Consider the following 23379-nt stretch of genomic DNA (forward strand, 5'->3'; position numbering starts at 1 on the left):
TAGTCAGTTTTGTCTACCGGCATGATAGTTTCATACACAGAATGAGTAAAATGACAGAAGTGAGAGACAGGGAGAGAGCACAAAACAAAACTTAAAGCGTTAGTTCACTCAAAAATAAAAAATGATGCTGTCATTTATTCACCCTCAAGTACAAGCTTACCTCGTTCAATAATATATTGGTCAACTTTTCTATTCAAATACATTACACTATTGTGTTTTCAAGCTTCAACATATGTACATATGCTCCAATAGAATGGTTACATCCTGAGGTGCGTTTCCCAAAAGCATCGTTAGCCAACTATTGTCCCAAGTTCCAACGTTAACTTACAGCATAGTTGTTCAATGATTCGGGCGTTTCCCGAAAACATTGTTCGAGCGGAGATTCTCAAACTTGTGTGGTTTAAACTATAGTTCCTTGTTAGTATGACAAGTAGACTTACATTGATCACAGTTGTAAACAAAATAAGCAAGCAACATGCAGTGAATTCTATTCCATCTTTCTAAATTTATGCAAATCAGTGATGCACGGGTTGACCCAAAATGAGCGGGTGTCTGCGGTTACCCACGGTTGAGATCATCTAAAAATATTTTTTATGATATTCTGGTGGCGGTCGGACGGGTGGTTTGAAAACAAGATGCCAATTAACTATTTTAAACAATTACTACTTTTAATGCGGACCAGATAGCGGGGCAGGTACAATATTTTCAGGCGGGCGGTTTGGTTGAAAACGTTGGTCGGGTGCAGGTTGTTTATACATTGACCCGCGCATCACTGATGCAACTTTCATTTCACGTCTATTAGTTTGTAAACAGAAATAAAGCGCTGTTTTTGAAGAGCGAGCATGTGTGTAGCCCTACAGGCTTTAAGACCCTGGGGAATCTCTGGGAGGAGAGACGTAAAAGGAAACTTGCGAATGAATGAAATATCTTGAAATATTATAACAATATAAAATTATAACAAAATGAGATTTCAGATACAGTGTATGCTATTTACAGCAATAATTTGACATTAAATCAATCTGAACAGATTCATTAGAGCTATTAGCTATAGAAGCTATTGTTACTATTCTGTTGAACCAATATGGTTGCTATTTTTTTCATGGCTAGCTACCATAGTTAGTTTTTACAACTATGCATCGTACTACGGTGGTTCAGCAGCAACTAACGACATTGTTTGGGAAATGCACCCCTTATTGATGAATTAATCTAACATACTGGGTTTTGAAAACCTGATCAACCAAATGATTCAAAAGAATGACTCGTTCATGAATCAGATATTGCTATACTCATGAATGTCTCATAGGAAAGAGCTCAGCAATAATTTTCTGAACTAAAATTCAAACTTTTTTGTGCTTTGGGGAACTCCTGCTTTTAGGAAAGATGGTGAATAAGTGATGATGGTATTTTTAGGTGAACTAATCCTTTAACGCACCACAACAGCTGTGGTCACCTGGTTTCCCTCCATGTCTGTCCACATTAGCAGTGGCTCAGAGTCTTCTCAGTTCACCAGGTGTCAGATTCCCCTGTTGTCATCGATAACCAAATCCCATCCCGCCCCCCGGGCTGTGTTCCACTCTTATTTGGCTTCCCAATAATTAAAACTATGGCTGAGGAAAAAGCCCCATGTTTACAGACCCCAAAGCCAAGGCGGATGTGTTTTATCTCATTAAATAACACCCAGTTAACATCTACGCTATCAGAGCTCAGCAGGGCATTCAGACACCCTCGGTCCGTTTGGTGTGTTATTAAATAAATAAAATTAAGGGCAGATGTAATGAGAATGTGAGAGGCATGGGGGGGACCATTAACAGTATGCAATAATATGCAAAAGCTGAATTAAATTGGATATGGTAAAACTAAAGGAAATTTGGAAAATAATTGAATAAATGATCAACTTACACAGATTAGTTTGGATCTACTTCATGTTGGTTAGGGATAAGTGTTGATGTTGTGGCCTGTTTGCTGATCTTACAGGCTGAAGATTATAACCATACCCGGGATTCATTGGCACTAAGCTCATCTTACACACTGGAATGCTCTCTCGCTCCCTCTCTCTCTTTCTCTCTTTTTTATCTCTCTCTCTCTCTATCTCTCTCTTACAAATGTAGACATTTATACACACTCAATTGAAATGCCATTTGAAAGCCAAATGAACTTTCAACTCCAACCAAACCATACAAAGAAGAGGTGATAACAGTCAAAGGTCAGACAGAAGTAAAGGTTTAGGTGTAAAGAGGAACTACAACATTATGTCATCCACACTGGAAACTGAGTAGATTTAGGAGAAGATTTAGGAAGAATGCCGAGATTTAAAGTAATAGAGATACGATACAGTATGAGATATGAGACATACCCATTGATCCAAATCGACTGCCTAAAGTTGGCATAAAAAGAGGGTGAAAGATCAGGAGAGAGACAAAAGCACAGGAAGTTAAGTTCCACTAACATATCTGTGCCAGAAATAGATGTTAATGCTTCTGATTGTCACAAACCAGACCAACCAAAAAAGCAACAACAACAAAAAAATGTTGATGACTGGTGCAGATAAAACAAAAAAGTGAAATGAAGAAATGAGTTTGAATGGAAAATTGTTAATTTTATATACTACAAAATTTTATAATAGAAAAATATTGAAACATATTGAAAATCTTTTAAAACACTGAATTAAGTTTTAGGCTTTCATTTAAAGGGATAGTTCACCCAAAAATGAAAATAATGTCATTAATGACTCACCCTCATGTCGTTCCAAACTCGTAAGACATCCATTCATCTTCGGAACACAGTTTAAAATGTTTTAAAATATTTAGTCTGGGAGCTTTCTGACCCTCCATTGAAAATCTATTAACGGTGTACTGTCCATGTCCAGAAAGGTAATAAAAACATCATCAAAGTAGTCCATGTGACATCAGTGGGTCAAATAGAATGTGTTTAAGCATCGAAAATACATTTTGATCCAAAAATTACGACTTTATTCAACATTGTCTTCTCTTCCGCTTCTGTTGTGAAGCACATGCGCGAGACTAAAGTCACGTGACTGCAGTGACGCGTACGACCCGGCTGACGTGTTATCTGGTGCGCCCAAGCTGTGTTTTTGTATTCCCAGGATTCGTTTACAGTCTGAGAGAGACGCACACTGTAATTTTGGAAAAAAAAAACTTCGCAAACATGTCTGAGGATAACACATCCGCGTCACTGCAGTCACGTGACTCGAGCATGCGCTTCACAACAGACGTGGAATAGAACAAAATGCTGAATAAATTCACAATTTTTTTTATTTTTTGACCAAAATGTATTTTCCATGCTACAACACATTCTAACTGACCCACTGATGCCACATGGACTACTTGATGAGGTTTTTATTATTACCTTTCTGGACATGGACAGTATACCATACGTAGATTTTCAATGAAGGGTCAACAAGCTCTCGGACTAAACCTAAAAAATCTTAAACTGTGTTCCGAAGGTAAACAGATGTCTTACGAGTTTGGAACGACATGAGGGTGAGTCATTAATGACATTATTTTCATTTTTGGGTGAACTATCCCTTTAATGAAAAATGTCAGCAAATTTGTTATTTTGACAATAAGTAATTTTAGTAATGACACTTTTGGACCTCAAAATCTAGCCTACATCACAGATATATGTAACCTTGGACTACAAAACCAGTCCTAAAGGTCAATTTTTGTTTTAATTGAGCTTATAACATCACCTGAAAGCTGAATAAATAAGATGATGTATGGTTTGTTAGAATAGGACAATATTCGGCCGAAATTACTACCGTATTTTTCGGTCTATAAGCCACTTTTTTTCGTATCTTGGCTGGTGCTGCGTCTAACAGTATAGTCATGTGCGCCTTTTAAGTCAGTATGAGTTAATTTTGACATTTATGAGGCAAGAGACAACATTACCGCCTACAGCCACGAGGGTCCGCCATATGCTGCTTCTGTATTTATGTAATTTAATAAATTCAGTAATGTGGAATGACGAGTATGTGAACTTCACGCTAGTTGCCTTGTTTGGTTAATTTAGCCTATTCAACCTTCCAGGTAAGTTCTGTTTGCTATGGTTTATCGTTTAAATAACGGATAATATTACTTTAACGTACAAACATCTATTCAGCCTGCTGTTCTGTCTGCTATTGTTTAGTTGAATAACTTGCCTTTCCAGATTAAATGTCTGTTCTTCGGCGACGTATATAGTCCACTCCGACTGTACGTGACTTATATATGTTATTTCGTCTTAATGATGCATTTTGAATGATGCGGCTTATAGTCTGGAAAATACGGTATTTAAAAATCTAGAATCTGAGGCTGCAAAAAATCTAAATATTGAGACAATGCATTAAATTAAATTGCATTAAAAGTTGTCCAAATTAAGTCCTTACCAACACACATTTTTAATGATAAATAATTTGTTTATATATTTATGGAAATTTCTAAAATATCTTCATGGAACATGATCTGTACTTCATATCCTAATGATAATTTTTACCTTTTCAATGTATTGTTGACTATTGCAACAAATATACCTGTGCAACTTATGACTGGTTTTGTGGTCCAGGATCAAATATGAAGCACGAAGCATCTGTTATTTAAAATCATTATACAACCCTTTATTTACAATCCCCTCCCCACACTCCACGCTTCCTCTCCATCTCTCTGTATCAATCACTTCTCTTACATCATTCATCTCCACGGTGTTTGCCAGCATCTCCTGTAAGGCTCGTACTGACAGCGACTGCTCCAGTATAAAGGCACAGATCGCCAGATCAGGCGGCACATTCTGCAGAAAACCCAAAAACATACAAATGTTTAGACTCATTTTTGAGTTAATGCTTGATGGAAAAGATTATAAAGTCTATAGAGGGAATTCACTTAATTAGGCGCTGCACATTAGAAAATGTACAATGATTTTTTTTGCCTGTACCTGGGCGTTTGACGTTGTCTCAAGAAAGCACAGACGGTTCCCGAACCCTTCACAGGAAAGGCATAGCTTGATCTGTTCCTTCTGAACGTTCGCACTGCACTGGAGCACAACTTGGTCGTCCTGCAGTCAAAGGGGGTTGTGAGAAAAAAAGAAAAGTGATACAATGTGAAACACTGAGTAGAGCTATGAGACAAACAGGTGATAAATACTTGTGACAATGAAGTCAAATACAATAAATACCTATTCATAGTGTAAATATGTCTGATGATAACACAGTGATTAGTGAGACACACACACACACACACAAAGGCTGATCTGTCACTGGAGTGTAAATACAGTAATGAACACACCCCACTTTCCAACACCCTCCACCTGTCACTGAGCATTCTCAGCTGTCCTCTCTATACTGATTCATGATGTGGCTGTATCTCGCTCTACGTGCTTCATCTCTCCCTTATTTTTACCTCATTTTTTACCTCTCTTTCACTTTGCTAATATTTCAACGTGCCCTGGAATAAAATTTTGTACTGTAGCAGCACTTTTTGTTCAAACCTCAGAATTTGTCTTCCTGCCTCATTCGCCCCTTTCCTCTTATTTAATTCCTTTCTACATTATATATTTCAGAGTCTTACTGTTTGCAGGCATGTTCTGACCCATATTCCCCTGCAAAGAGAAACAGGGACAGTCTATCCTTCGTTCACCGCAGGACACAGAGCCCTCAAAAAATCTCCATCCTTTAAAACACCCAAATCAGAAAGCAGATCAGTATTCGACTGGTTACAAAGCTTGCCCGTATCTAAAGGGCAGGTGTTATTTAATGTACAGTACACACAAAGTATCAAATTATCTATTCTTCATAGCTTCATAATAATCAGAAATGTTGTATCAATCCTTTTTAAGTTATTTTCCAACCTTCATAAATAATCAATAAAAAATAAATCGTAAAATAAATAATAATTAATTAATAAAATTAGTGCTGGGCAAAGATTAAAGTCGCACTGAAATTGAAATGAAAAACTATATATATATATATATATATATATATATATATATATATATATATATATATATATATATATGTTTTAATATTGTGGTATTATTAACAAATGACTTATCTGTGAGCTTCATTATTTTTTAAAAAAAATTGTGTGTGCTCATAATCTTTAATCAAAAATGCAAATCTCCTCCCCTCCTCAAAAGGATCTCTCTTCACTTCCAGTCGTATGGCAGGTTGGCGGGGTCCAGGAGAAGATCGCAACGATTAGCAATAGCAACACGACCCAACTTCAAACGATCCAATCAGATCTCGATGGACAAATCAAATCCGGCTCTGCCTTATTTCATTTCAGAAGCCGTTTCATTCGGATATACGTCACCACGGGGAAAATAAGGCAATCGCTACTTCTGTTTCATGGCGAGTTTAATCACGATTAATCACATATAAAATAAAAGTAATTTAACATAATATACAAGTGTGTTCTGTGTGTAATTATTATGTAAATATAAATACACACACATTCATGTATGTATTCAAGAAACATTTACATATATAATTATTTATATTTTTTCTATATTATATATACATTTTTTAAATATAAATATATATAAATAAAAAATTCTGAAATGTATACATGTATGTGTGTGTGTGTGTTTAAATATACATAAATAATAATTACACACAGCACACACACATATATTATGCAAAAATGTATTTTTATTTTGTATGCAATTAATCGTGATTAATCTTTGCCCAACACTAATTGCATAATTATCTAAATGAATAAAATGAATACTAAAATGTCAAAGTTATTATATATATATATATATATATATATATATATATATATATATATATATATATATATATATATATATATATATATATATATATATATATATATATATAATAACTTTGACATATATATATATAAAATGTGACAGTCCAATATAAGCTGCTTGTATAAAAAAATATTTAATATTAAATTAGACAACAATAAAGATGTGCAGCACTGCTTATTTAAAATAAGGCACTCCACGGTTACAGTTCATCTTTATAATCAGTAAAGAACTGTTTCAACCTGCTCCAGCAAAACAAAACAAACATTTAATAAATATAAAATATTGTACATTGTACAAAACTATTTTGCTTGACATGGGGCAGGATAAACAGATATAACCAGGTAAGTGCCTCAAGCTTGGTGGAAGTAGGTGGATAGTGTATGTGTGTAAATGTACATAAACTTCGCCCTGCTATTAATATTATAGCAGCAAAACACTGAGTCACACTCATTGAAAGCCCATTTTCAGACCAAGAGAAAGAATAACAACTGTCCATGAACTTTCAGAGGTGAAACAAAAAGAAGAGGATGAGGATGCTGATACCATCATTATACCAATCTCTACACAGACTACAGTCTATCTACCTGCCAAATCTAAGAAACTAAACACACTGATATACAGTAAAGGCTAGTGGACTAATGGACTTTCAATGCCCACCACAGAGTGCAGGGTGTCCAATGATCTAAATAATTCAAGTGAAGTATCTAAAACCAGATGGAGATGTATTTGGGTAAAACAAATATCAAATAGTACAAACCTTTTATGAATGAATCAATTGAACCAGCAATAATGACATTACCGACCACTAAAGTAATTAGAGGCATTGCTGTCTGATATGGTGGTCTCGTGTTGAGCTGCTACAGAGACCCATGATCTGCAGGCTTAGCTCATCTCTGTATAAATAGGCCCAGAGCAGCTTGGGGATTTAGCAGATGCAGAATGCTTTATACTACACAAACCAAACAATCAGTGCTAATGTGTTGCTTAAACGCTTCAGAGCTCATGCAGATTACAGTGAACAAAGGGTGTGGGAAAAATCGGGAAGGTTTGGATAAACACCGGCGGAGAACGCAGGCCTTCGATATGGCAGGCTTATTTTGCCAGTTAGGACAGGTATAAGATTACAGTCAAACTACATTTAGGTCTTGACTCATTGCAATACTACCTTAAACACTTTTAAACATTACATGAAACCAGTGTTGAAGTTTTGTGACTTTATTTTTTAGATTTAGGGGCATATATCCTAGTGCACTGCCGAAAATATATAAAAAAATGTCCCCTTGCTTTCCTTGGGGCATTACCGTTTCAAAAAATATAGCTTATAACCTAAAGAGATCATAATAGTACCTCAGAGTCTATACATGTCTATACCTAAATGGTACACATTAAGACCTGAATAGTACATTAAGGGTACTGCCCCAGTGACAGCTAGAGCCAAAAAATATACATTTAGGATGTCTACAGATCTCTCTTCCAAAAATGTGACTAAAATATTCATGACTTATCTATACAATCTTAAAAATGAGGGTTCCTAAACTGGCCCTCATCAGGCTTTATGGTTTTATAAACAACATTTTACATCCAGAAAAACGTGTACTGCACAAAAGGTTTTTCGCAGTGGAAAATGATAACAGGTTACAATTTGTCGAATTGCCCAAGTCCTTTGCACACTCTCCGTAAGGCCTTAAGTCTGGAGTATGGTCTGTTTTTTACGCACGGTCAAACGCACACCCTTGCCAAGAATAGTTTATTTGAGTCGTACGCAGTGGCGGCCGTTGACTTCTTTTTTCGAGGGTGCACGATGCAAAGTTTGTCACAACATGCATGTAGCCCGTCATGTGTGTAGTTCATAATTTCAAAATATGTGTACTGCGCGTGGAGTGATCCTATGTATCACATGTCTTGTCAAAATAAGTGCCTGCTGCAGACGCGTCTAAAGGGTTTATGATAAAAGAGACGCATGTGTTTGCCAGATACTCGCATAATATCATGCGTAATCAGAGTTTAGTGTTAAGGAAGTGTCTTGCGTGTATTTTGTGAACGTGAGCGTCTCTTTTATCATAAACGGTTTGACCCGTGTGCAGCAGGCACTTATTTTGACAAAACACAAGATGCACATGGTTCACATGAAGCAACAAACACATATTTTGAAATTATGAACCACACACATGACGGGCTACACACATGTGCAACACAAATGACACTCCGAAGACATATTTTGAATTTGTGCCCCTCGGATGAGCATTCACGAGTCGCCACTGCTCCTATGTGTATGCAGACGTTCGACGCATGCGCATTGCAACACAATTAAATGCATATCTTGGGCAGTTTTGGGGAAAGTTACTTTTAAAAGTAATGCATTACAATATTAAATTACTCCACAAAAAAGTTACTAATTGCGTTACTTTTCATGGAAAGTAATACTTACGTTACTTTTAAGCAGAGGTGTATAATACTTAAGTATTTTAGTTACATTTTCCAAGCATCTATGCTTTATCAGAGTGTTTGTCTTGGGAAAAAATGTACTTTTCTTTATAAAAAATGTTCACTACATTCTAAAGCATAAAATCATACTGTGTATTCATTATATATTGCATATTAAAATTGATTTAATGCCTAATTACATAAAAAATGTGTACTTTTACTTTCTTGAGTAAAAGTACGAAAATAGTTTTTACTTAAGTAAAAGTACAAAAAATTACTAGATGTTTAATGTACTTAAATATTAAATATAAACCAAAAATTTGAAATTATGAAATGTAGTGGAGTAAAAATTATGATAATGTTTTGGAATGTTTGTTTTCCAAAGAAAAACACTAATAAAATACGAATAATTGAAAATGTACTTTTATGTAGAAAGTAAAAATACTTAAGTACTATACAACTCTGCTTTTAAGTTACTTTTAAGTTACTTTTAAGTTACTTTTAAGTTACTTTTGCGCTACTTTTTCTTACTTGGCTGAGGCTTGATTTCTTTCAGGCCTTGCAGGTGTTTTTTATGACTGAGACGTTTTTCATTCAGAAATTGTATATATCCATCTGAAAAATGTCAAGCTGTGGCCTGCCATCTCCGTTTCTGACTCAAACAGTTCCTGCTCATGCGCGCACGCATAGACTGCGTAATTCTACGTGACTATGTCAGGTTAATTCAGTACATTATTATTTTTTAAATCGAATTAATTAAACTTAAAAGTAACTTGCATTACTTTTCAAGAAAGTAACTCAAATAATAACTCTTTCCCCGCCAGCATTTAAAAAAAAGTTGCCAGTCAGCGCCATCATTTTTCATGATTTTCACAAAAGTTTAATGCCTTCCAGAAAATGTTCTTCTTTAAATATATAAACAAACAATATAGCAGATGAAAGAACAGACCCTCTGCTTTCAAACATAAAAAACCGTTTCATCCTACCTTCATTCGTTCTCTTGTAATCACCTCTCAAACATATGAAGGTTTCTTCAAAAACACCCAATTTTAAGCAAAAAGCTGATAGATAGATAGATACTTCTAGCTTTATGTTTAGACATGACTGTCAATTTTTTAGGAGCAGGTAGTTCAGTTTGAAGTCACACGGACCACAGATATAAGTCATAACGCAACATTGTTTACAACACAAAATCGACCTCGAAACAGAGTTTACAGGTATTTTGGTATGGATGTGTGAATGATTTCTTACTGGTAAAAAGACATAAAGGGCGTTGTTGTGTGTGTTAATAGCACATTCTTGTATTTACTGGAAAAGTCATTCTGGTAAATTCATGGTAAATTACAGAAATTACTGTGTGAAAGAGGCTACTTAAAAACTAACATGACTGCCAGATGCTGTTTGTACTGTGTTTAAGTGGAAACGCAAGTACATCTATGTTAAAAAACTATTGATAAAAACCAACCATACACAGTTCTGACAATATTGATGCATACATGCAAAGAATAATTTCAGAATATGAAAAGAACTGGCTGGCTGCAACAGCAGTCCTTTAGTGTGGACACACAGTGAGCTGACACAGCTGCTTTTGAGACTGTGTTGAATAATTGTTTCTAGCGCTGCTCTGAAGAGCCCAAAGTGTGTTTCCAGAACTTCTGCGGCACCTGTGGGCGTCAAAATGTGTGAGAGGCACAGGTGCTTCACCACCACTCGATTACGCAAAGATCTCAGTGAGGTCAGGGGAACGTGGGGGTGTTACTGGGCTAGAAAGTCTTTTCAGATCACAGTATGAGAAACGCACGACACGGCCTCAATAGTTGGCCTCTGTGGATGCCGATATTAACAGTTGCTAGAATAGGAAAACTGCAATGACTGGAAAACATTATAAAGTGTATTTTATGACACATACAGTAGTCACTACTACTTTGCAGTGACTACGGAATAACATTAAAAGTCATTAAAAGAGTGAGACAAACACAGCAATCACCCCAAACCCTTCAATGACAACAAACACATTATCATTGGAGGCACTACATAAACAAACATCAGGAGGAAATGCAAAAATGCTTCATACGCCACACAACAGGGTTTAGTATTAAAAAAAGTGTGGGGAATCCCCTTCTCCTTTAGTTCGCTGATAAAGACCATTTCATGCCAATTCCCATCACTGCGACAATGATGGATGGAGGGATGATGTGGGTGGATTAGCACAGGAGAGAAAAACATGACACAAAGTATCAATACGAAGAAGCTGTGTATAAAAGGCTGTCCCTTTTTAAAATACTTTTGTCTGCCCCGAGTAACCTGAACTATAAAGGCTCATCACTCTTTACTGTTGGGACCACCTGCTAATGTATCCCAATATAAAATGTCACTTCATCTCTAGGTGGGCTGGCAGCAGTCCCATAGCCACTGTGGTATTTATGAGGGTCACAGGTATTGTTTTCCTGTTGGCAAGAACAAAGTTTCTTGCTAACTACCAGACAAAAATCTCTGTAGTATATGATGAATAAATATTTGTGGTTGTTTTTATGTAAGAGTGACTGTAACTTTTAAGTGTGTATATACCTTTTGCATAACAAAAGCATATACACTCTCAGAAAAAAAGGTACAAGAAGGTACAAAAGTTGTCACTGGGGTGGAACCTTTTCAAAAAGTACACTTTTGTACCTAAAATGTGCATATTTGTACCTTAGAGGTACATAATGGTACATATTAGGACATTTTAAAGGTGCCGTAAGTTGTTAAACTGTAATTACCTAGGCATAAATGAATAATAAGAGTTCTGTACATGTTGTGAGCCTTAAACATGATTGTTATATCATTCTCTGTGCATGCAAAAGACAGCTGGAAAACAGGCCAATCACAACATAACACCAACTGTGACTTTACAGTGGAGATGTACACCCCCAACATTAAATTACTTTAAATTAAGTACAATGTTGTTACAATGCTAAAAACAAAGTTGTGACTGCTGAGTAAGCGCTATATTCTAGCTAATGCTATATGCTAACGCTTAGGCTGAAGTTCAGTTACAGTTACGTTTTACAGGTCTATACTGAAAAAAACACAAACTTACCACTGAGAAATGTCCATTAACAATCTCTAAACAATTGACTATTTCTTTAAATTCCGCATCTGATACAGCCTCCAAAAAGTGAAACTTGTATATTATATTCATTCATTGCACACAGACTGATATATTTCAAATGTTTATTTCCTTCAATTTTGATGATTATAACTGACAACTAAGGAAAATCCCAATTTCAGTATCTCAGAAAATTAATTAACTAATTAACTCAAAACACCTGCAAAGGCCTTTAAATGGTCTCTCAGTGTAGTTCTGCAGGCTACACAATCATGGGGAAGACTGCTGACTTGACAGTTGTCCAAAAGACGACCATTGACACCTTGCACAAGGAGGGCAAGACACAATGTAATTGCAAAAGAGGCTGGCTGTTCACAGTGCTCTGTGTCCAAGCACATTAATAAAGAGGCGAAGGGAAGGAAAAGATGTGGTAGAAAAAAGTGTACAAGCAAAAGGGATAACCGCACCCTGGAGAGGATTGTCAAACAAAACCCATTCAAAAATGTGGGGGAGATTCAGAAAGAGTGGACTGCAGCTAGAGTCAGTGTTTCAAGAACCAATACGCACAGACGTATGAGAGACATGGGTTTCAGCTGTCGCATTCCTTGTGTCAAGCCACTCTTGAACAACAGACATCATCAGAAGCTTCTCAAAGACAAAAAGGACTGGACTGCTGCTGAGTGGTCCAAAGTTATGTTCTCTGATGAAAGTAATTTTTGCATTTCCTTTGGAAATCAGAGTCCCAGATTCTGGAGGAAGAGAGGCACACAATCCACGTTCCACAGTCAGTGATGGTTTGGGGTGCCATGTCATCTGCTGGTGTTGGTCCACTGTGTTTTCTGAGGTCCAACGTCAATGCAGCAGTATACCAGGAAGTTTTAGAACACTTCATGCTTCCTGCTGGTGACTAACTTTATGGAGATGCAGATTTCATTGTCCAAACGGACTTGGCACCTGCACAGAGTGCCAAAGCTACCAGTACCTAGTTTAAGGACCACGGTATTCCTGTTTTAATAACATATTATTTCAATGCATATTTAAAGGCATAAAGGCACCTTTAAAAGGTACTATCCCTTTTGTTCTGGCACAGTCACAGACAGGCAGCAACAAAACTCAATTTTAGTCCATATACTGTACCAGATTAATATCCGATATGAGATAACTATGCAAAAAACATTCATAGTTGCTCTGTTTGTTAGCGCAACTGAAGATTACCTCACTATACTGACTTAACCAATTGTAAAACCAAATTACACCAAATAGGAATACCTATTCGAACATTGGCCAATGGGCAGGTCATTATTTTTACAATTACATTTTATGCCACTAATGTCCCAAAAATACGCAATCTACCTTTCCGGCCACTTAAGGCTACTTACAAATAAAGTCCAACAATATCTCAAAAAGACCATAAAATAAATAACCAAGCACTGATGCAAGCACTGGTTTGTTTGTTGGGCTCTATGCCGCAGGTAATAGCGCCTCAAGTAATAAGATACCTTTCAAGAGCCGCATGTTTTCTAGCATCAGAGCAATGTGTGCGCAAGTATGTCATAACAGTCCCTGTAGCCCAGTTGACTGGGATTGGATAGCACACCGAACTGCAAGAAGTCATTTCACGAGCTATCACTCACTACAAACCACAGCAGGTGAAAAGCACAACAAAACACAGCAGTGTCAGTGCTTTAATGACTGGCACCATTTTAAAACATTATATAGGAACAGACAGGAAGCAGACAGCTGTACTATACACTCTAAAAAATGCTGGGTTGTTTTTAACCCAGGGCTGGGTCACTATTGGACAGAACACACTGCCGGGTTAAAATGACCCAACTGCTGGGTTATTTTAACCCAACTGCTGGGTTGTTTCAAGATGGTTGATTGACAATAACCCAGCAATTGGGTTAAAACAACCCAGCAGTTGGGTCATTTTAACCCAGCAGTGTGTTCTGTCCAATAGTGACCCAGCCCTGGGTTAAAAACAACCCAGCAATTTTTAGAGTGTAGACTGTTTTAAGATGCTGAATTCATAGGTGGGCTGCTTTAAAGAAAACAGAAAAAAGAAGAATACAATTATTCTGAATATGCTCTAAAAATATGCTATGTACACTGAAAGCTTTTCAAGTATTAGATATCAAAATATGCTAATTGTTTAAAGGAAAATTGTTTATTGTTTTTCAATATTTTTACTACTATTTTTACTACTGTTCTTACCTCAATTTAGAACCTATCTTTTTTCAGTGCGTACACTTTGTACAGTGCATCGTGAATGTGTTAGCATTTAGCCTAGCCCCATTCATTCCTTAGGATCCAAACAGGGATGAATTTTGAAGCCACCAAACATGTCCATGTTTTCCCTATTTGGAGACTGTAACATGAGTAGTTACACAAGTAAGTATGGTGGCACAAAATAAAAGGTGGCGATTTTTTAAGCAGATAAAAATAAGAACTATATTGTACAGCGGAAGAGCACTTAGTTTATAACACTTTGACCTCGTGCCCAGTAATATTGATGGAAGTTTGAGCAAGAGGGGGAGTAGTCAGGAGTGATGATGTTACTGTGCGCCTAGGTCGAAGTGCTGCAAACTAAGTGCTCTTCTGCCATACAATATACTTCTCATTTGTTTCTTTTGTGCCATCATACTTACTCATGTAACTACTCATGTAACAGTCTTTAAATAGGGAAAACATGGAAATGTTTGGTGCCTTCTAAATTAATCCCTGTTTGGATCCTAAGGAATGAATGGGGCTAGGCTAAATGCTAACACATCCACAACCCGCTGTACAAAGATTAAGTGTACGCATTAAATAAAGTTAGGCATGAATTTGTCTAAGTTGAGGTAAGAACATAGTAAAATATTGAAAAAGTGGTGTTTTCCTTTAAGCTATAACCCTCAAGTTTGCACAGGTGTCCTACACTGTAAAAATGGCCAAATGTCTTAGGGGTGGTACTCTTTCAGTACAGCTTTGGGCATAAAGGGCTCATATTAGGGATGGGCAATATAAACGATATGCAATATAAACGATAGAAAATTGGCATACGATAGAGATTTTAAATCTATTGCACTATCGCGATAATGCGTGTTGATGACACAATCTACCCGCGAACTTTAGAGCCACAAGCTGCAGCCGAATAAACATGGATGAAAGTGTCAGCGAAACAGAGGAACTCGTGAAAAAGACAGATGCAACATCTATTTTTTGGATTTAAGCCATAAGTTACATAAGTTAACTCCTGCTCCACGCGCAAAATTGGCATTATGGTCTAGTAATTGTATATATATGCAGTTTAGTCCCCACAAGCATTTAAAGTGTTTAGCGTTCTAAAATAATTAACTGTGTTTTTTAGCAGATAGATCTTGTCGGCTTTATCATTTTAAAAGTAGATCACCACACAAAAAAGTCTGGACACCCCTGCTGTAGAGTGTGTCTATTGAAATTATTATATCGCAATACATATCGCTATCGCAAGAGGCTGCAATGTATAACGCAATATGGATTTTAGGCCATATCGCCCATCCCTAGCTCATATTAGTACCTCAGAGGTACATATTGATACCAAATGTATACATTTCTGTACATGGGTGATTCTCACGAAACTATTGAAACACCACGGCACTAATGATTTTAGCTTTAAAATGTGTAATATAGTAACATTAAAAAGCATCAGAATTAACACAATACTGTGTTCTTCCTTGCACAATGTGTGATTTCAACATAAGAATTTATTATTGGAAATTTTATTTCATTTTCTGCTGAAATTCTCATTACCGCAATGTGTCCGGCTGTGTTTGAACATGCGTTATGTTGTAATTTAATCAAATTAACACAAAAATATTAAGAAAAAAAATAAATGGATGTTTTGCTAGACTACTTTAGATGACAGAAAAAATATTTACTGAATATTCATGTATAATAATAATGAAGAAAAATTAGGAAAATGATGTGTCCATGCCTGATGTTCTTCTCATCCTCCGCAACATTTTTTGAGAACAGTTTAAGCACACATACAGAATTTTAATAAAGTTTGATTTTGAGTGACCAAGCACATGGACCAGTTACAGTTTAAAGTTAATTTGAAATATTGTCTTGTCAGAATGCTTACACGACATTTTGATTATCATTACCGCAACAGATGCTTATTAAATGTTAATTTAATTAATAGAAGCATAATACTTTGATTTTAAATGCATGTGCAGAATCTCCAAATTATGTTCTTTCAGGTTTGTCATGTCATTTTGAAAATATGTCAGTGTTGATGTTTTCTGACTGTTGCGGTAATGAGATTTTTTAGGACTAATATTTTAAATTATGTTACAAAAAGTGTTAAATGATAAGTAAAAGTTTTTAAATTAAAGTTCCAATATACTCCATAAATTGTTTTTCAATTTATGCTGTGAAAAAAAATAAATTAAAGAAATATTTACATTTTCATGCTTGACATTTTTAAAACCAAGTTTTCGTGAGAATCACCCACATATTAAGGGCTATTTTAAAGGGTTTTGCCCTTGCATTACATTAAATATGGACCTGTTCTAATAATGCTTAAAAATCACAAAAGTGTCCAAATTTATTTCATCTCCTTTTAAAAATGTTATGTCTATTTGTGAAAGTGAAATGTCTGAAGAATGTTTGTGCTTTTATTCATTATATACTGTAAACACCAATGAGATTGATATTTACGTTTACATTTATACTCCAAAGTGTGCCATAAGTGTCACCTAATACTTTTTGGGTCCACTGAAGATACACAGGATTTCTCCTTCAAACTCCACACCTCTGTTTAATTTCTTCACTGTTTTTTATTCAAGAAGAAAACACTCACAGAAACATCACAACTCTCTACTGTAGCATCTCTACATATTTTGGTGATTCCATTTAATTTCACCCATCTTTATACCTCTCTCTCTCTCTCTCTTTCTCACACACACACACACACACACACACACACACACACACACACACACACACACACACACACACACACACACACACACACTCGCTCGTCCGTGGGCCTTCCCCCACTCCTCAGCATTGCTATTTTGGGTGAGTGCACCTGTCATTCTCACATTCCCTTCGAATGCTGACTGGCAGATAGTTCAGAGGCTCATTGAGGGCAGAGGAGTCTCTGATCCCACAGCCAACAGTCAAAGCCAACCAATGGTTCATAGACTACAATATCCCACCTACAACTATTTCACTCATTGAAACCTGTTTACGCAAAGTACCAAAGAAAGTCACAGAAACGAAAAACTGTTCTCACAAAAATGGCAACTTGTATACGTACACTCTGAAAAAATGCTGGGTTAAAAACATAACAACATTGGCTTAATCAATTGCATGGGTTTGAGGCAGGAAAAAAACGGCTTCATCCATTAATAACATATGACGCGTTATTTTGCAGTTTTGCTTGGTGTACCTATTAGTGCAAAAATCACACATTTTATCTTGAAAATGTGAAGATTGGTGGGAAAAAAGTATAAAATTATATAGCTAAAAAGTAAGGATTGTGCCTTAGTCTTCAAATTCACCAATAATTCATCTGAGAAAGTTGAAAGATTATCTGTTTTGATATAAGCTTATAAACTAAAGATGGCGTGATAAAAAGTCCCAGTTATTTAAACTTAACTTCACTGTCCCACCTTTAATTGCCCCAAGAGATCATGAGAGGCACTAATAGAAAACGGTGAAGTTTCAGTTTCTTATGGCTGATGAAGTTTCATCATCTGTTGAAAACATCTGAGGCACTTAATCACATCTGCAATTTCATGAGTCAGTCATGACTGTACAAATTTAATTGAGAAAAGTAAGCATTTGGTTCATTATATCAGAAGCAGTGAACATTCGGTCATTACAGGTCTTCTGATTAATGTAACATAATCTTAAAGTCACCTTGTGGTGAAAATCAGGTTTTTATTGTTGTATATGTCCATGTGCAAATTCATCATTCAAAAAAAAAAAGAAAACATTGCTAAATATTTTCCTCATAAAATTTGAGTTTTTCAAAGACATTCTCATTCCCGCTGTTTGAAATCCTTTCCTACGTCACAACATCTGACCAATCACATCCGCACAACTGAACGAGTGGATCAGTAATTCAAGCCATAGATATTATGTATAGATAATGCAACAGCTCTGCTTATGTGATGCTCTAACAATTATATTTCATGCATTCTGACTTATTAACACAGTTATAGAGTTGTTTCCTGATGATGCTAAACGTAGGCAAAGTGTCAAAAAAGCAGTTGGGCGTGTTACAGAGTATTTCTGTGCCGAATGCACTTCGCCAGGGTTCGTACAAGTTTCGGAAAGTTTTTTCGATTACAGGTCCAGCTGACGTTTCAGGGGTTTTCTATACATATCACTTCTTTATATGTGACCAGCTCTGGCTAAATGAGTCGGAAGTCGCAACGTTCTATTTTAAGATATGAGCCGATAATGTGGAAAAACAGTGAAATTATCAAAAAAAAATATTTTTAACTAATATCAAAGAACAGACATTAAAAAATAATCTCCCAAAGTTTCGTAGTCCAAATAATTGAGGAAAGACATTTGCATTCGGACGGGATTAAATTTCTCAGAGGACCCCTGAGTTCGGCGAAAAACAGTAGGTAAATTGCTCTGGAATTCTTACGGAGGTCGTCAGAGAAAAACACAGACATGGCCGATTCGGACGGGATTAAAAACACAGAGGACCTCTGAGAAGCACGATTTTCTCAGAGGTCCCCCTATAAACTAATCCCGTCCGAATAGAGCTTTAGACTGAATATTAAAGACAAATCAGCCAATAAAAGCCCAGATTATAGGTGAACTCCTTCAATATTCTTTAAAATTCATCCTAATGTGAAACTTTAAGAAGCTTCTTGATAAAATGACACAAGTACGATTTATTTGGAGCTTTGAGTACTCTTCACAAACATTCACATAATAGAGCGCAATAGTGGTCTTCTGAGTCTACTTTTGCTGGCATGATTCTGCAAGACAAATGAAGAAGAACTAACAGAAGGAACACCTGCTTATTGTAAAATGTGGTCATGACACAGCAAATGAACCCTGCTCGACTGAACAGATGGTCTGCCAAGGTGTAGATTTGATCATCTGTGGGCTAAGCAAAAGCATAAGCCTAAGAAGACGACTGATTTACGCAGTCAAGACCAGAAGACTCTGACGATCTCATTTCCTAATCCTTCATCAGACACACACACACACACACACACACACACACACACACACACACACACACACACACACACACGCATGCACGCACGCACACACACACACATATGCTCTACCTCAACACCTCTATCTCAATCCATGCAGAGTCTCCTGTGATGGACAGGCCCTTATTGTGGGCTCTCTGCATAAACGAGAACTAAAATTAGTGCTTCTAGATCCTTCTATCTTCACGTATTGCTTATAACCCACAAATTCTTCTTTTAGGAAGGAAACTTGCATAAACTACTGCATTAAGAAATGAAACACTGCCGAAAGAGTCAAGCAGCAATATTTCGAGAAAAGTGAGATGCTGAAATGCTCTCAAAACTAACTGTTATCAAGTTTTAAACCTGCCTCTTTCTGTTTTTTCGTCCGTCTTCTATTGATACTACTTGTGCACAGATCAATCGCAATTGATTTCATTTATTAGTCATTACAAGGTTCATTTTCCAATAATAAGTTTCTTTTGATGCCTCATGAACAGCACACACATGTAGATACATAGAAACCGTCACAGTCTATGGTAAAAACACACACTCTTCCTGTCCTCCCTAAGGACTCGGGCAAAGACGAAGTAGGACACCGACTCTCTTGCTCTCCCTCCTGAGTGTCAGGAGCTTATAGTGGTGAAACTAAAAAAGGAAACTGCTGTTATAGCTTGGAACCTGAATACCCCTTAAATACACCCCAACACCACTGATGCTATTCTGATAACTCTCTCTTCATCTCTTTATTTTCAGCTCCATCTCGTATCAGTGTCCAAACCGAAAACATCTGTTATACCTAGAAAAACACATTTTAGCTTTCGGTCCATATTAATGGTTGTTCCTTGAGCGTCAGAGTACCTATATCTGCCACCTTTACATATGGACACTAAACATAGACGGTGCCAATCACTTGAACTTAAATACAATTCCAGCCTTTATGAAGATTTTAAATGACCCAACACTTTAGAGGCTTTAGAGGATGCCAAGTCTGCCATATTTTCCATATACTGCATTGTAATAGTTATGATCACAACATATAATCATTGGTTTAATACATGATGTTAGGGACAGTAGCTGTATGATTTCTGCAATATGGACACTACAGTCACCACAACATAATCTTATCATTTGTAACATAGAAACATGCATTCTTTAAGTCAATGAGTATTGTGAAAGTGCTATATAAAATAAATGTGAATTGAATGTTTGCTATTGATTGAAAAGGTCTATGGGTCGGGCCAGATGGCGTACAGCATCTACAAGCAAAGTCTAATTGTGCCATGATAACCAGCCAAAGCTTGACCCCATGTCAAAAATCCCTTTCTCTCTCTATAATCTCACCCCAGTAACTGGGTGATTCTCACGAAACCATTGAAACACCACGGCACTAATGATTTTAGCTTTAAAATGTGTAATATAGTAACATTAAAAAGCATCTGATTTAACACAATACTGTGTTCTACCTTGCACAATGTGTGATTTTAACATAAGAATTTATAATTGTCAATTTTATCTCATTTTCTGCTGAAATTCTCATTATCGCAATGTGTCCGGCTGTGTTTGAACATGCGTTATGTTGTAATTTAATAAAAAAATAAATGGATGTTTTGCTAGACTACTTTAGATGACAGAAAAAATATTTACTGAATATTCATGTATAATAATAATGAAGAAAAATTAGGAAAATGATGTGTCCATGCCTGATGTTCTCATCCTCCGCAACACTTTTTGAGAACAGTTTAAGAACACATACAGAATTTTAATAAAGTTTGATTTTGAGTGACCAAGCACATGGACCAGTTACTTCAAGATGGCTACCAGGTAAGATCATTATTTTACAGTTAATTTTAAATATTGTCTTTTCAGAATGCTTACACGACATTTTGATTATCATTACCGCAACAGATGCTTATTAAATGTTCATTTAATTAATAGAAGCATAATACTTTGATTTTAAATGCATGTGCAGAATCTCCAAATTATGTTCTTTCAGGATTGTCGTGTCATTTTGAAAATATGTCAGTGTTGATGTTTTCTGACTGTTGCGGTAATGAGATTTTTTAGGACTAATTTTTAAAATTATGTTACAAAAAGTGTTAAATGATGAGTAAAAGCTTTTAAATTAATGTTCCCATTTACTCCAGACTTTGTTTTTCAATGTCTGGTGGGAAAAAAGTAAATTTAAGGAATTTTTACATTTTCATGCTTGACATTTTTAAAACCAAGTTTTCGTGAGAATCACCCAACTAGTGAAAGCCATGTGTCCTGTTCCCTTGAGGACACATACTGGAGCCTTGCAAAACTGCCTTTTTTGAATGGCCCGATACATGCTGAGTCACTGTACAGTAGTCACACATATACAGTATATACATAGATTGTTCCTCAAAAATATACAGAGTGAATAGGATGAGAATCCCACTAAATAAACACAAAACCATTTTGAGATACTTGCAGACTGTCAAGCCTTACGTATCATCTGTTGTGTGAGAATCTCTTTGCCTGTCCAGAAGACGGACTGAATTTGGGAGAAAGACTGAATTTAAAATAAAAAATGCATTGCATAAACACTCTTCTTTCTATACCACTTATCTCAAATTTTCCAGAGTTAAAAGACAGTGGGATGTTTGAGAAGGGGAGTTGGGTCATCTCTACACCATCTACACACACAAGAGTCAAAATTTTCCTTCCAAACTTTGTGAGGTTGCATCTGTTTCACACCAGATGACCCAAAAAGCACTTAAAACTCGTTGCCACTGTCTAAATTAATAATCTATTTTAACTGATGGCCAAAGTAAACCTGAATGGTGAAACAGCACATTTGGACACATCTGATACAGCTTCCACCTCAGACACAACAATCACAACAATCTAAACCTTAAAATCTTGCCAAAAGTCTGTTTGCACACATGTAGGCCGGAGAAAAGCTGTAAGGCTTTGTTCTGGAGTCTCATGAAGAATCTAAAAAGTTGACCTTTGATCACTAATGCTTGGGGTATTTTTGCAGCATTGTGATCTGCATCACATTCAAATTAGCTTTTCTAAAAGAGGCATGAGGGTGTATTACTGTTACTCTAATGAGATATCTGTTATTCCTAGCAGACAAATGGATTGACGGCTTTCCAGACATGCGTCTGAAAGGACAGGGGAATGTTGTTTGGCAATTATGTAAGGGATAACGTAGAGTCAGCCAATCATTACAGCAAAATAAACCCTGTCGGGGATCAGAAACCTGACGCCATTTTAGCCGGCATTGTAGAAATATATTAACCGAATTAGAATCATATTAAAAGTGTTGTGTCTATAAAAAAAATAATTTGTTTAACCAAGCCAGATTTAACCAATGTATGTTGTCAAGCAAATGTTCAGACTGACAGCCAGTCTGCAACACAGCGAACAGAGACAAGCACATCAATACAAACAGCGAAACATCCAAGTGCTGTTACACTAAATATCAACAATATTTCTCAGTTTATGTCATTTATTGTACAGAGTTCACTATATTTACTATCTACTGTATACGTATATTTAAAGCCATGTTTGAAGAGGCTCAGATAAAATGCGAATGCAGTTTTTTGTGTTTACATATGAGCAGCAATATCCAATCTGGGTCAGCCAGACTTAGCCCATTTGACTTCAACCCACATAAAGTGAACTGCAATTTTATGTTTCAAACAGAGATGGCGATATAGAGGCAAAAGGTTGCAGCTTGAAGTAATTTGTTCAATGACACACTTCAAAAAACATGTAATGTAGGCTACTGTATGTAATACTATATGTGGTATTATTTGACTGCCAAATAGACCTTTTTTTACTATTTAAATATGCATTGCTTAGAATGTTTATTAATCAGTTTAAATTGTGGGGACTCTAGTGGGGAATTTTTTAAGCCTAATATTTGCC

At 36.2% G+C, this 23379-nt stretch overlaps 1 protein-coding gene across 14 annotated transcripts in view; it reads right to left on the bottom strand.

Moving 5' to 3' along the window:
• ryr1b (ryanodine receptor 1b (skeletal)) overlaps window positions 1-23379 on the bottom strand; it is a 123893-nt gene that overhangs the window by 98423 nt on the left and 2091 nt on the right. For 10 of the 14 annotated variants that reach the window (XM_073853492.1, XM_073853495.1, XM_073853498.1 and 7 more), the window contains 3 exons: window positions 4927-5046; window positions 4681-4782; window positions 2354-2374 (listed from right to left, as the gene is read on the bottom strand). In XM_073853492.1, the coding sequence (XP_073709593.1) occupies window positions 2354-2374; window positions 4681-4782; window positions 4927-5046 (243 nt within the window). The remainder of the gene's footprint in view (window positions 1-2353; window positions 2375-4680; window positions 4783-4926; window positions 5047-23379) is intronic. The other 4 variants (XM_073853505.1, XM_073853504.1, XM_073853503.1 and 1 more) reach the window with 1 other exon arrangement.

The sequence above is a fragment of the Misgurnus anguillicaudatus genome, chromosome 15 (assembly GCF_027580225.2).
Source record: "Misgurnus anguillicaudatus chromosome 15, ASM2758022v2, whole genome shotgun sequence".
In the NCBI taxonomy this organism is placed as follows: Eukaryota; Metazoa; Chordata; class Actinopteri; order Cypriniformes; family Cobitidae; genus Misgurnus; species Misgurnus anguillicaudatus.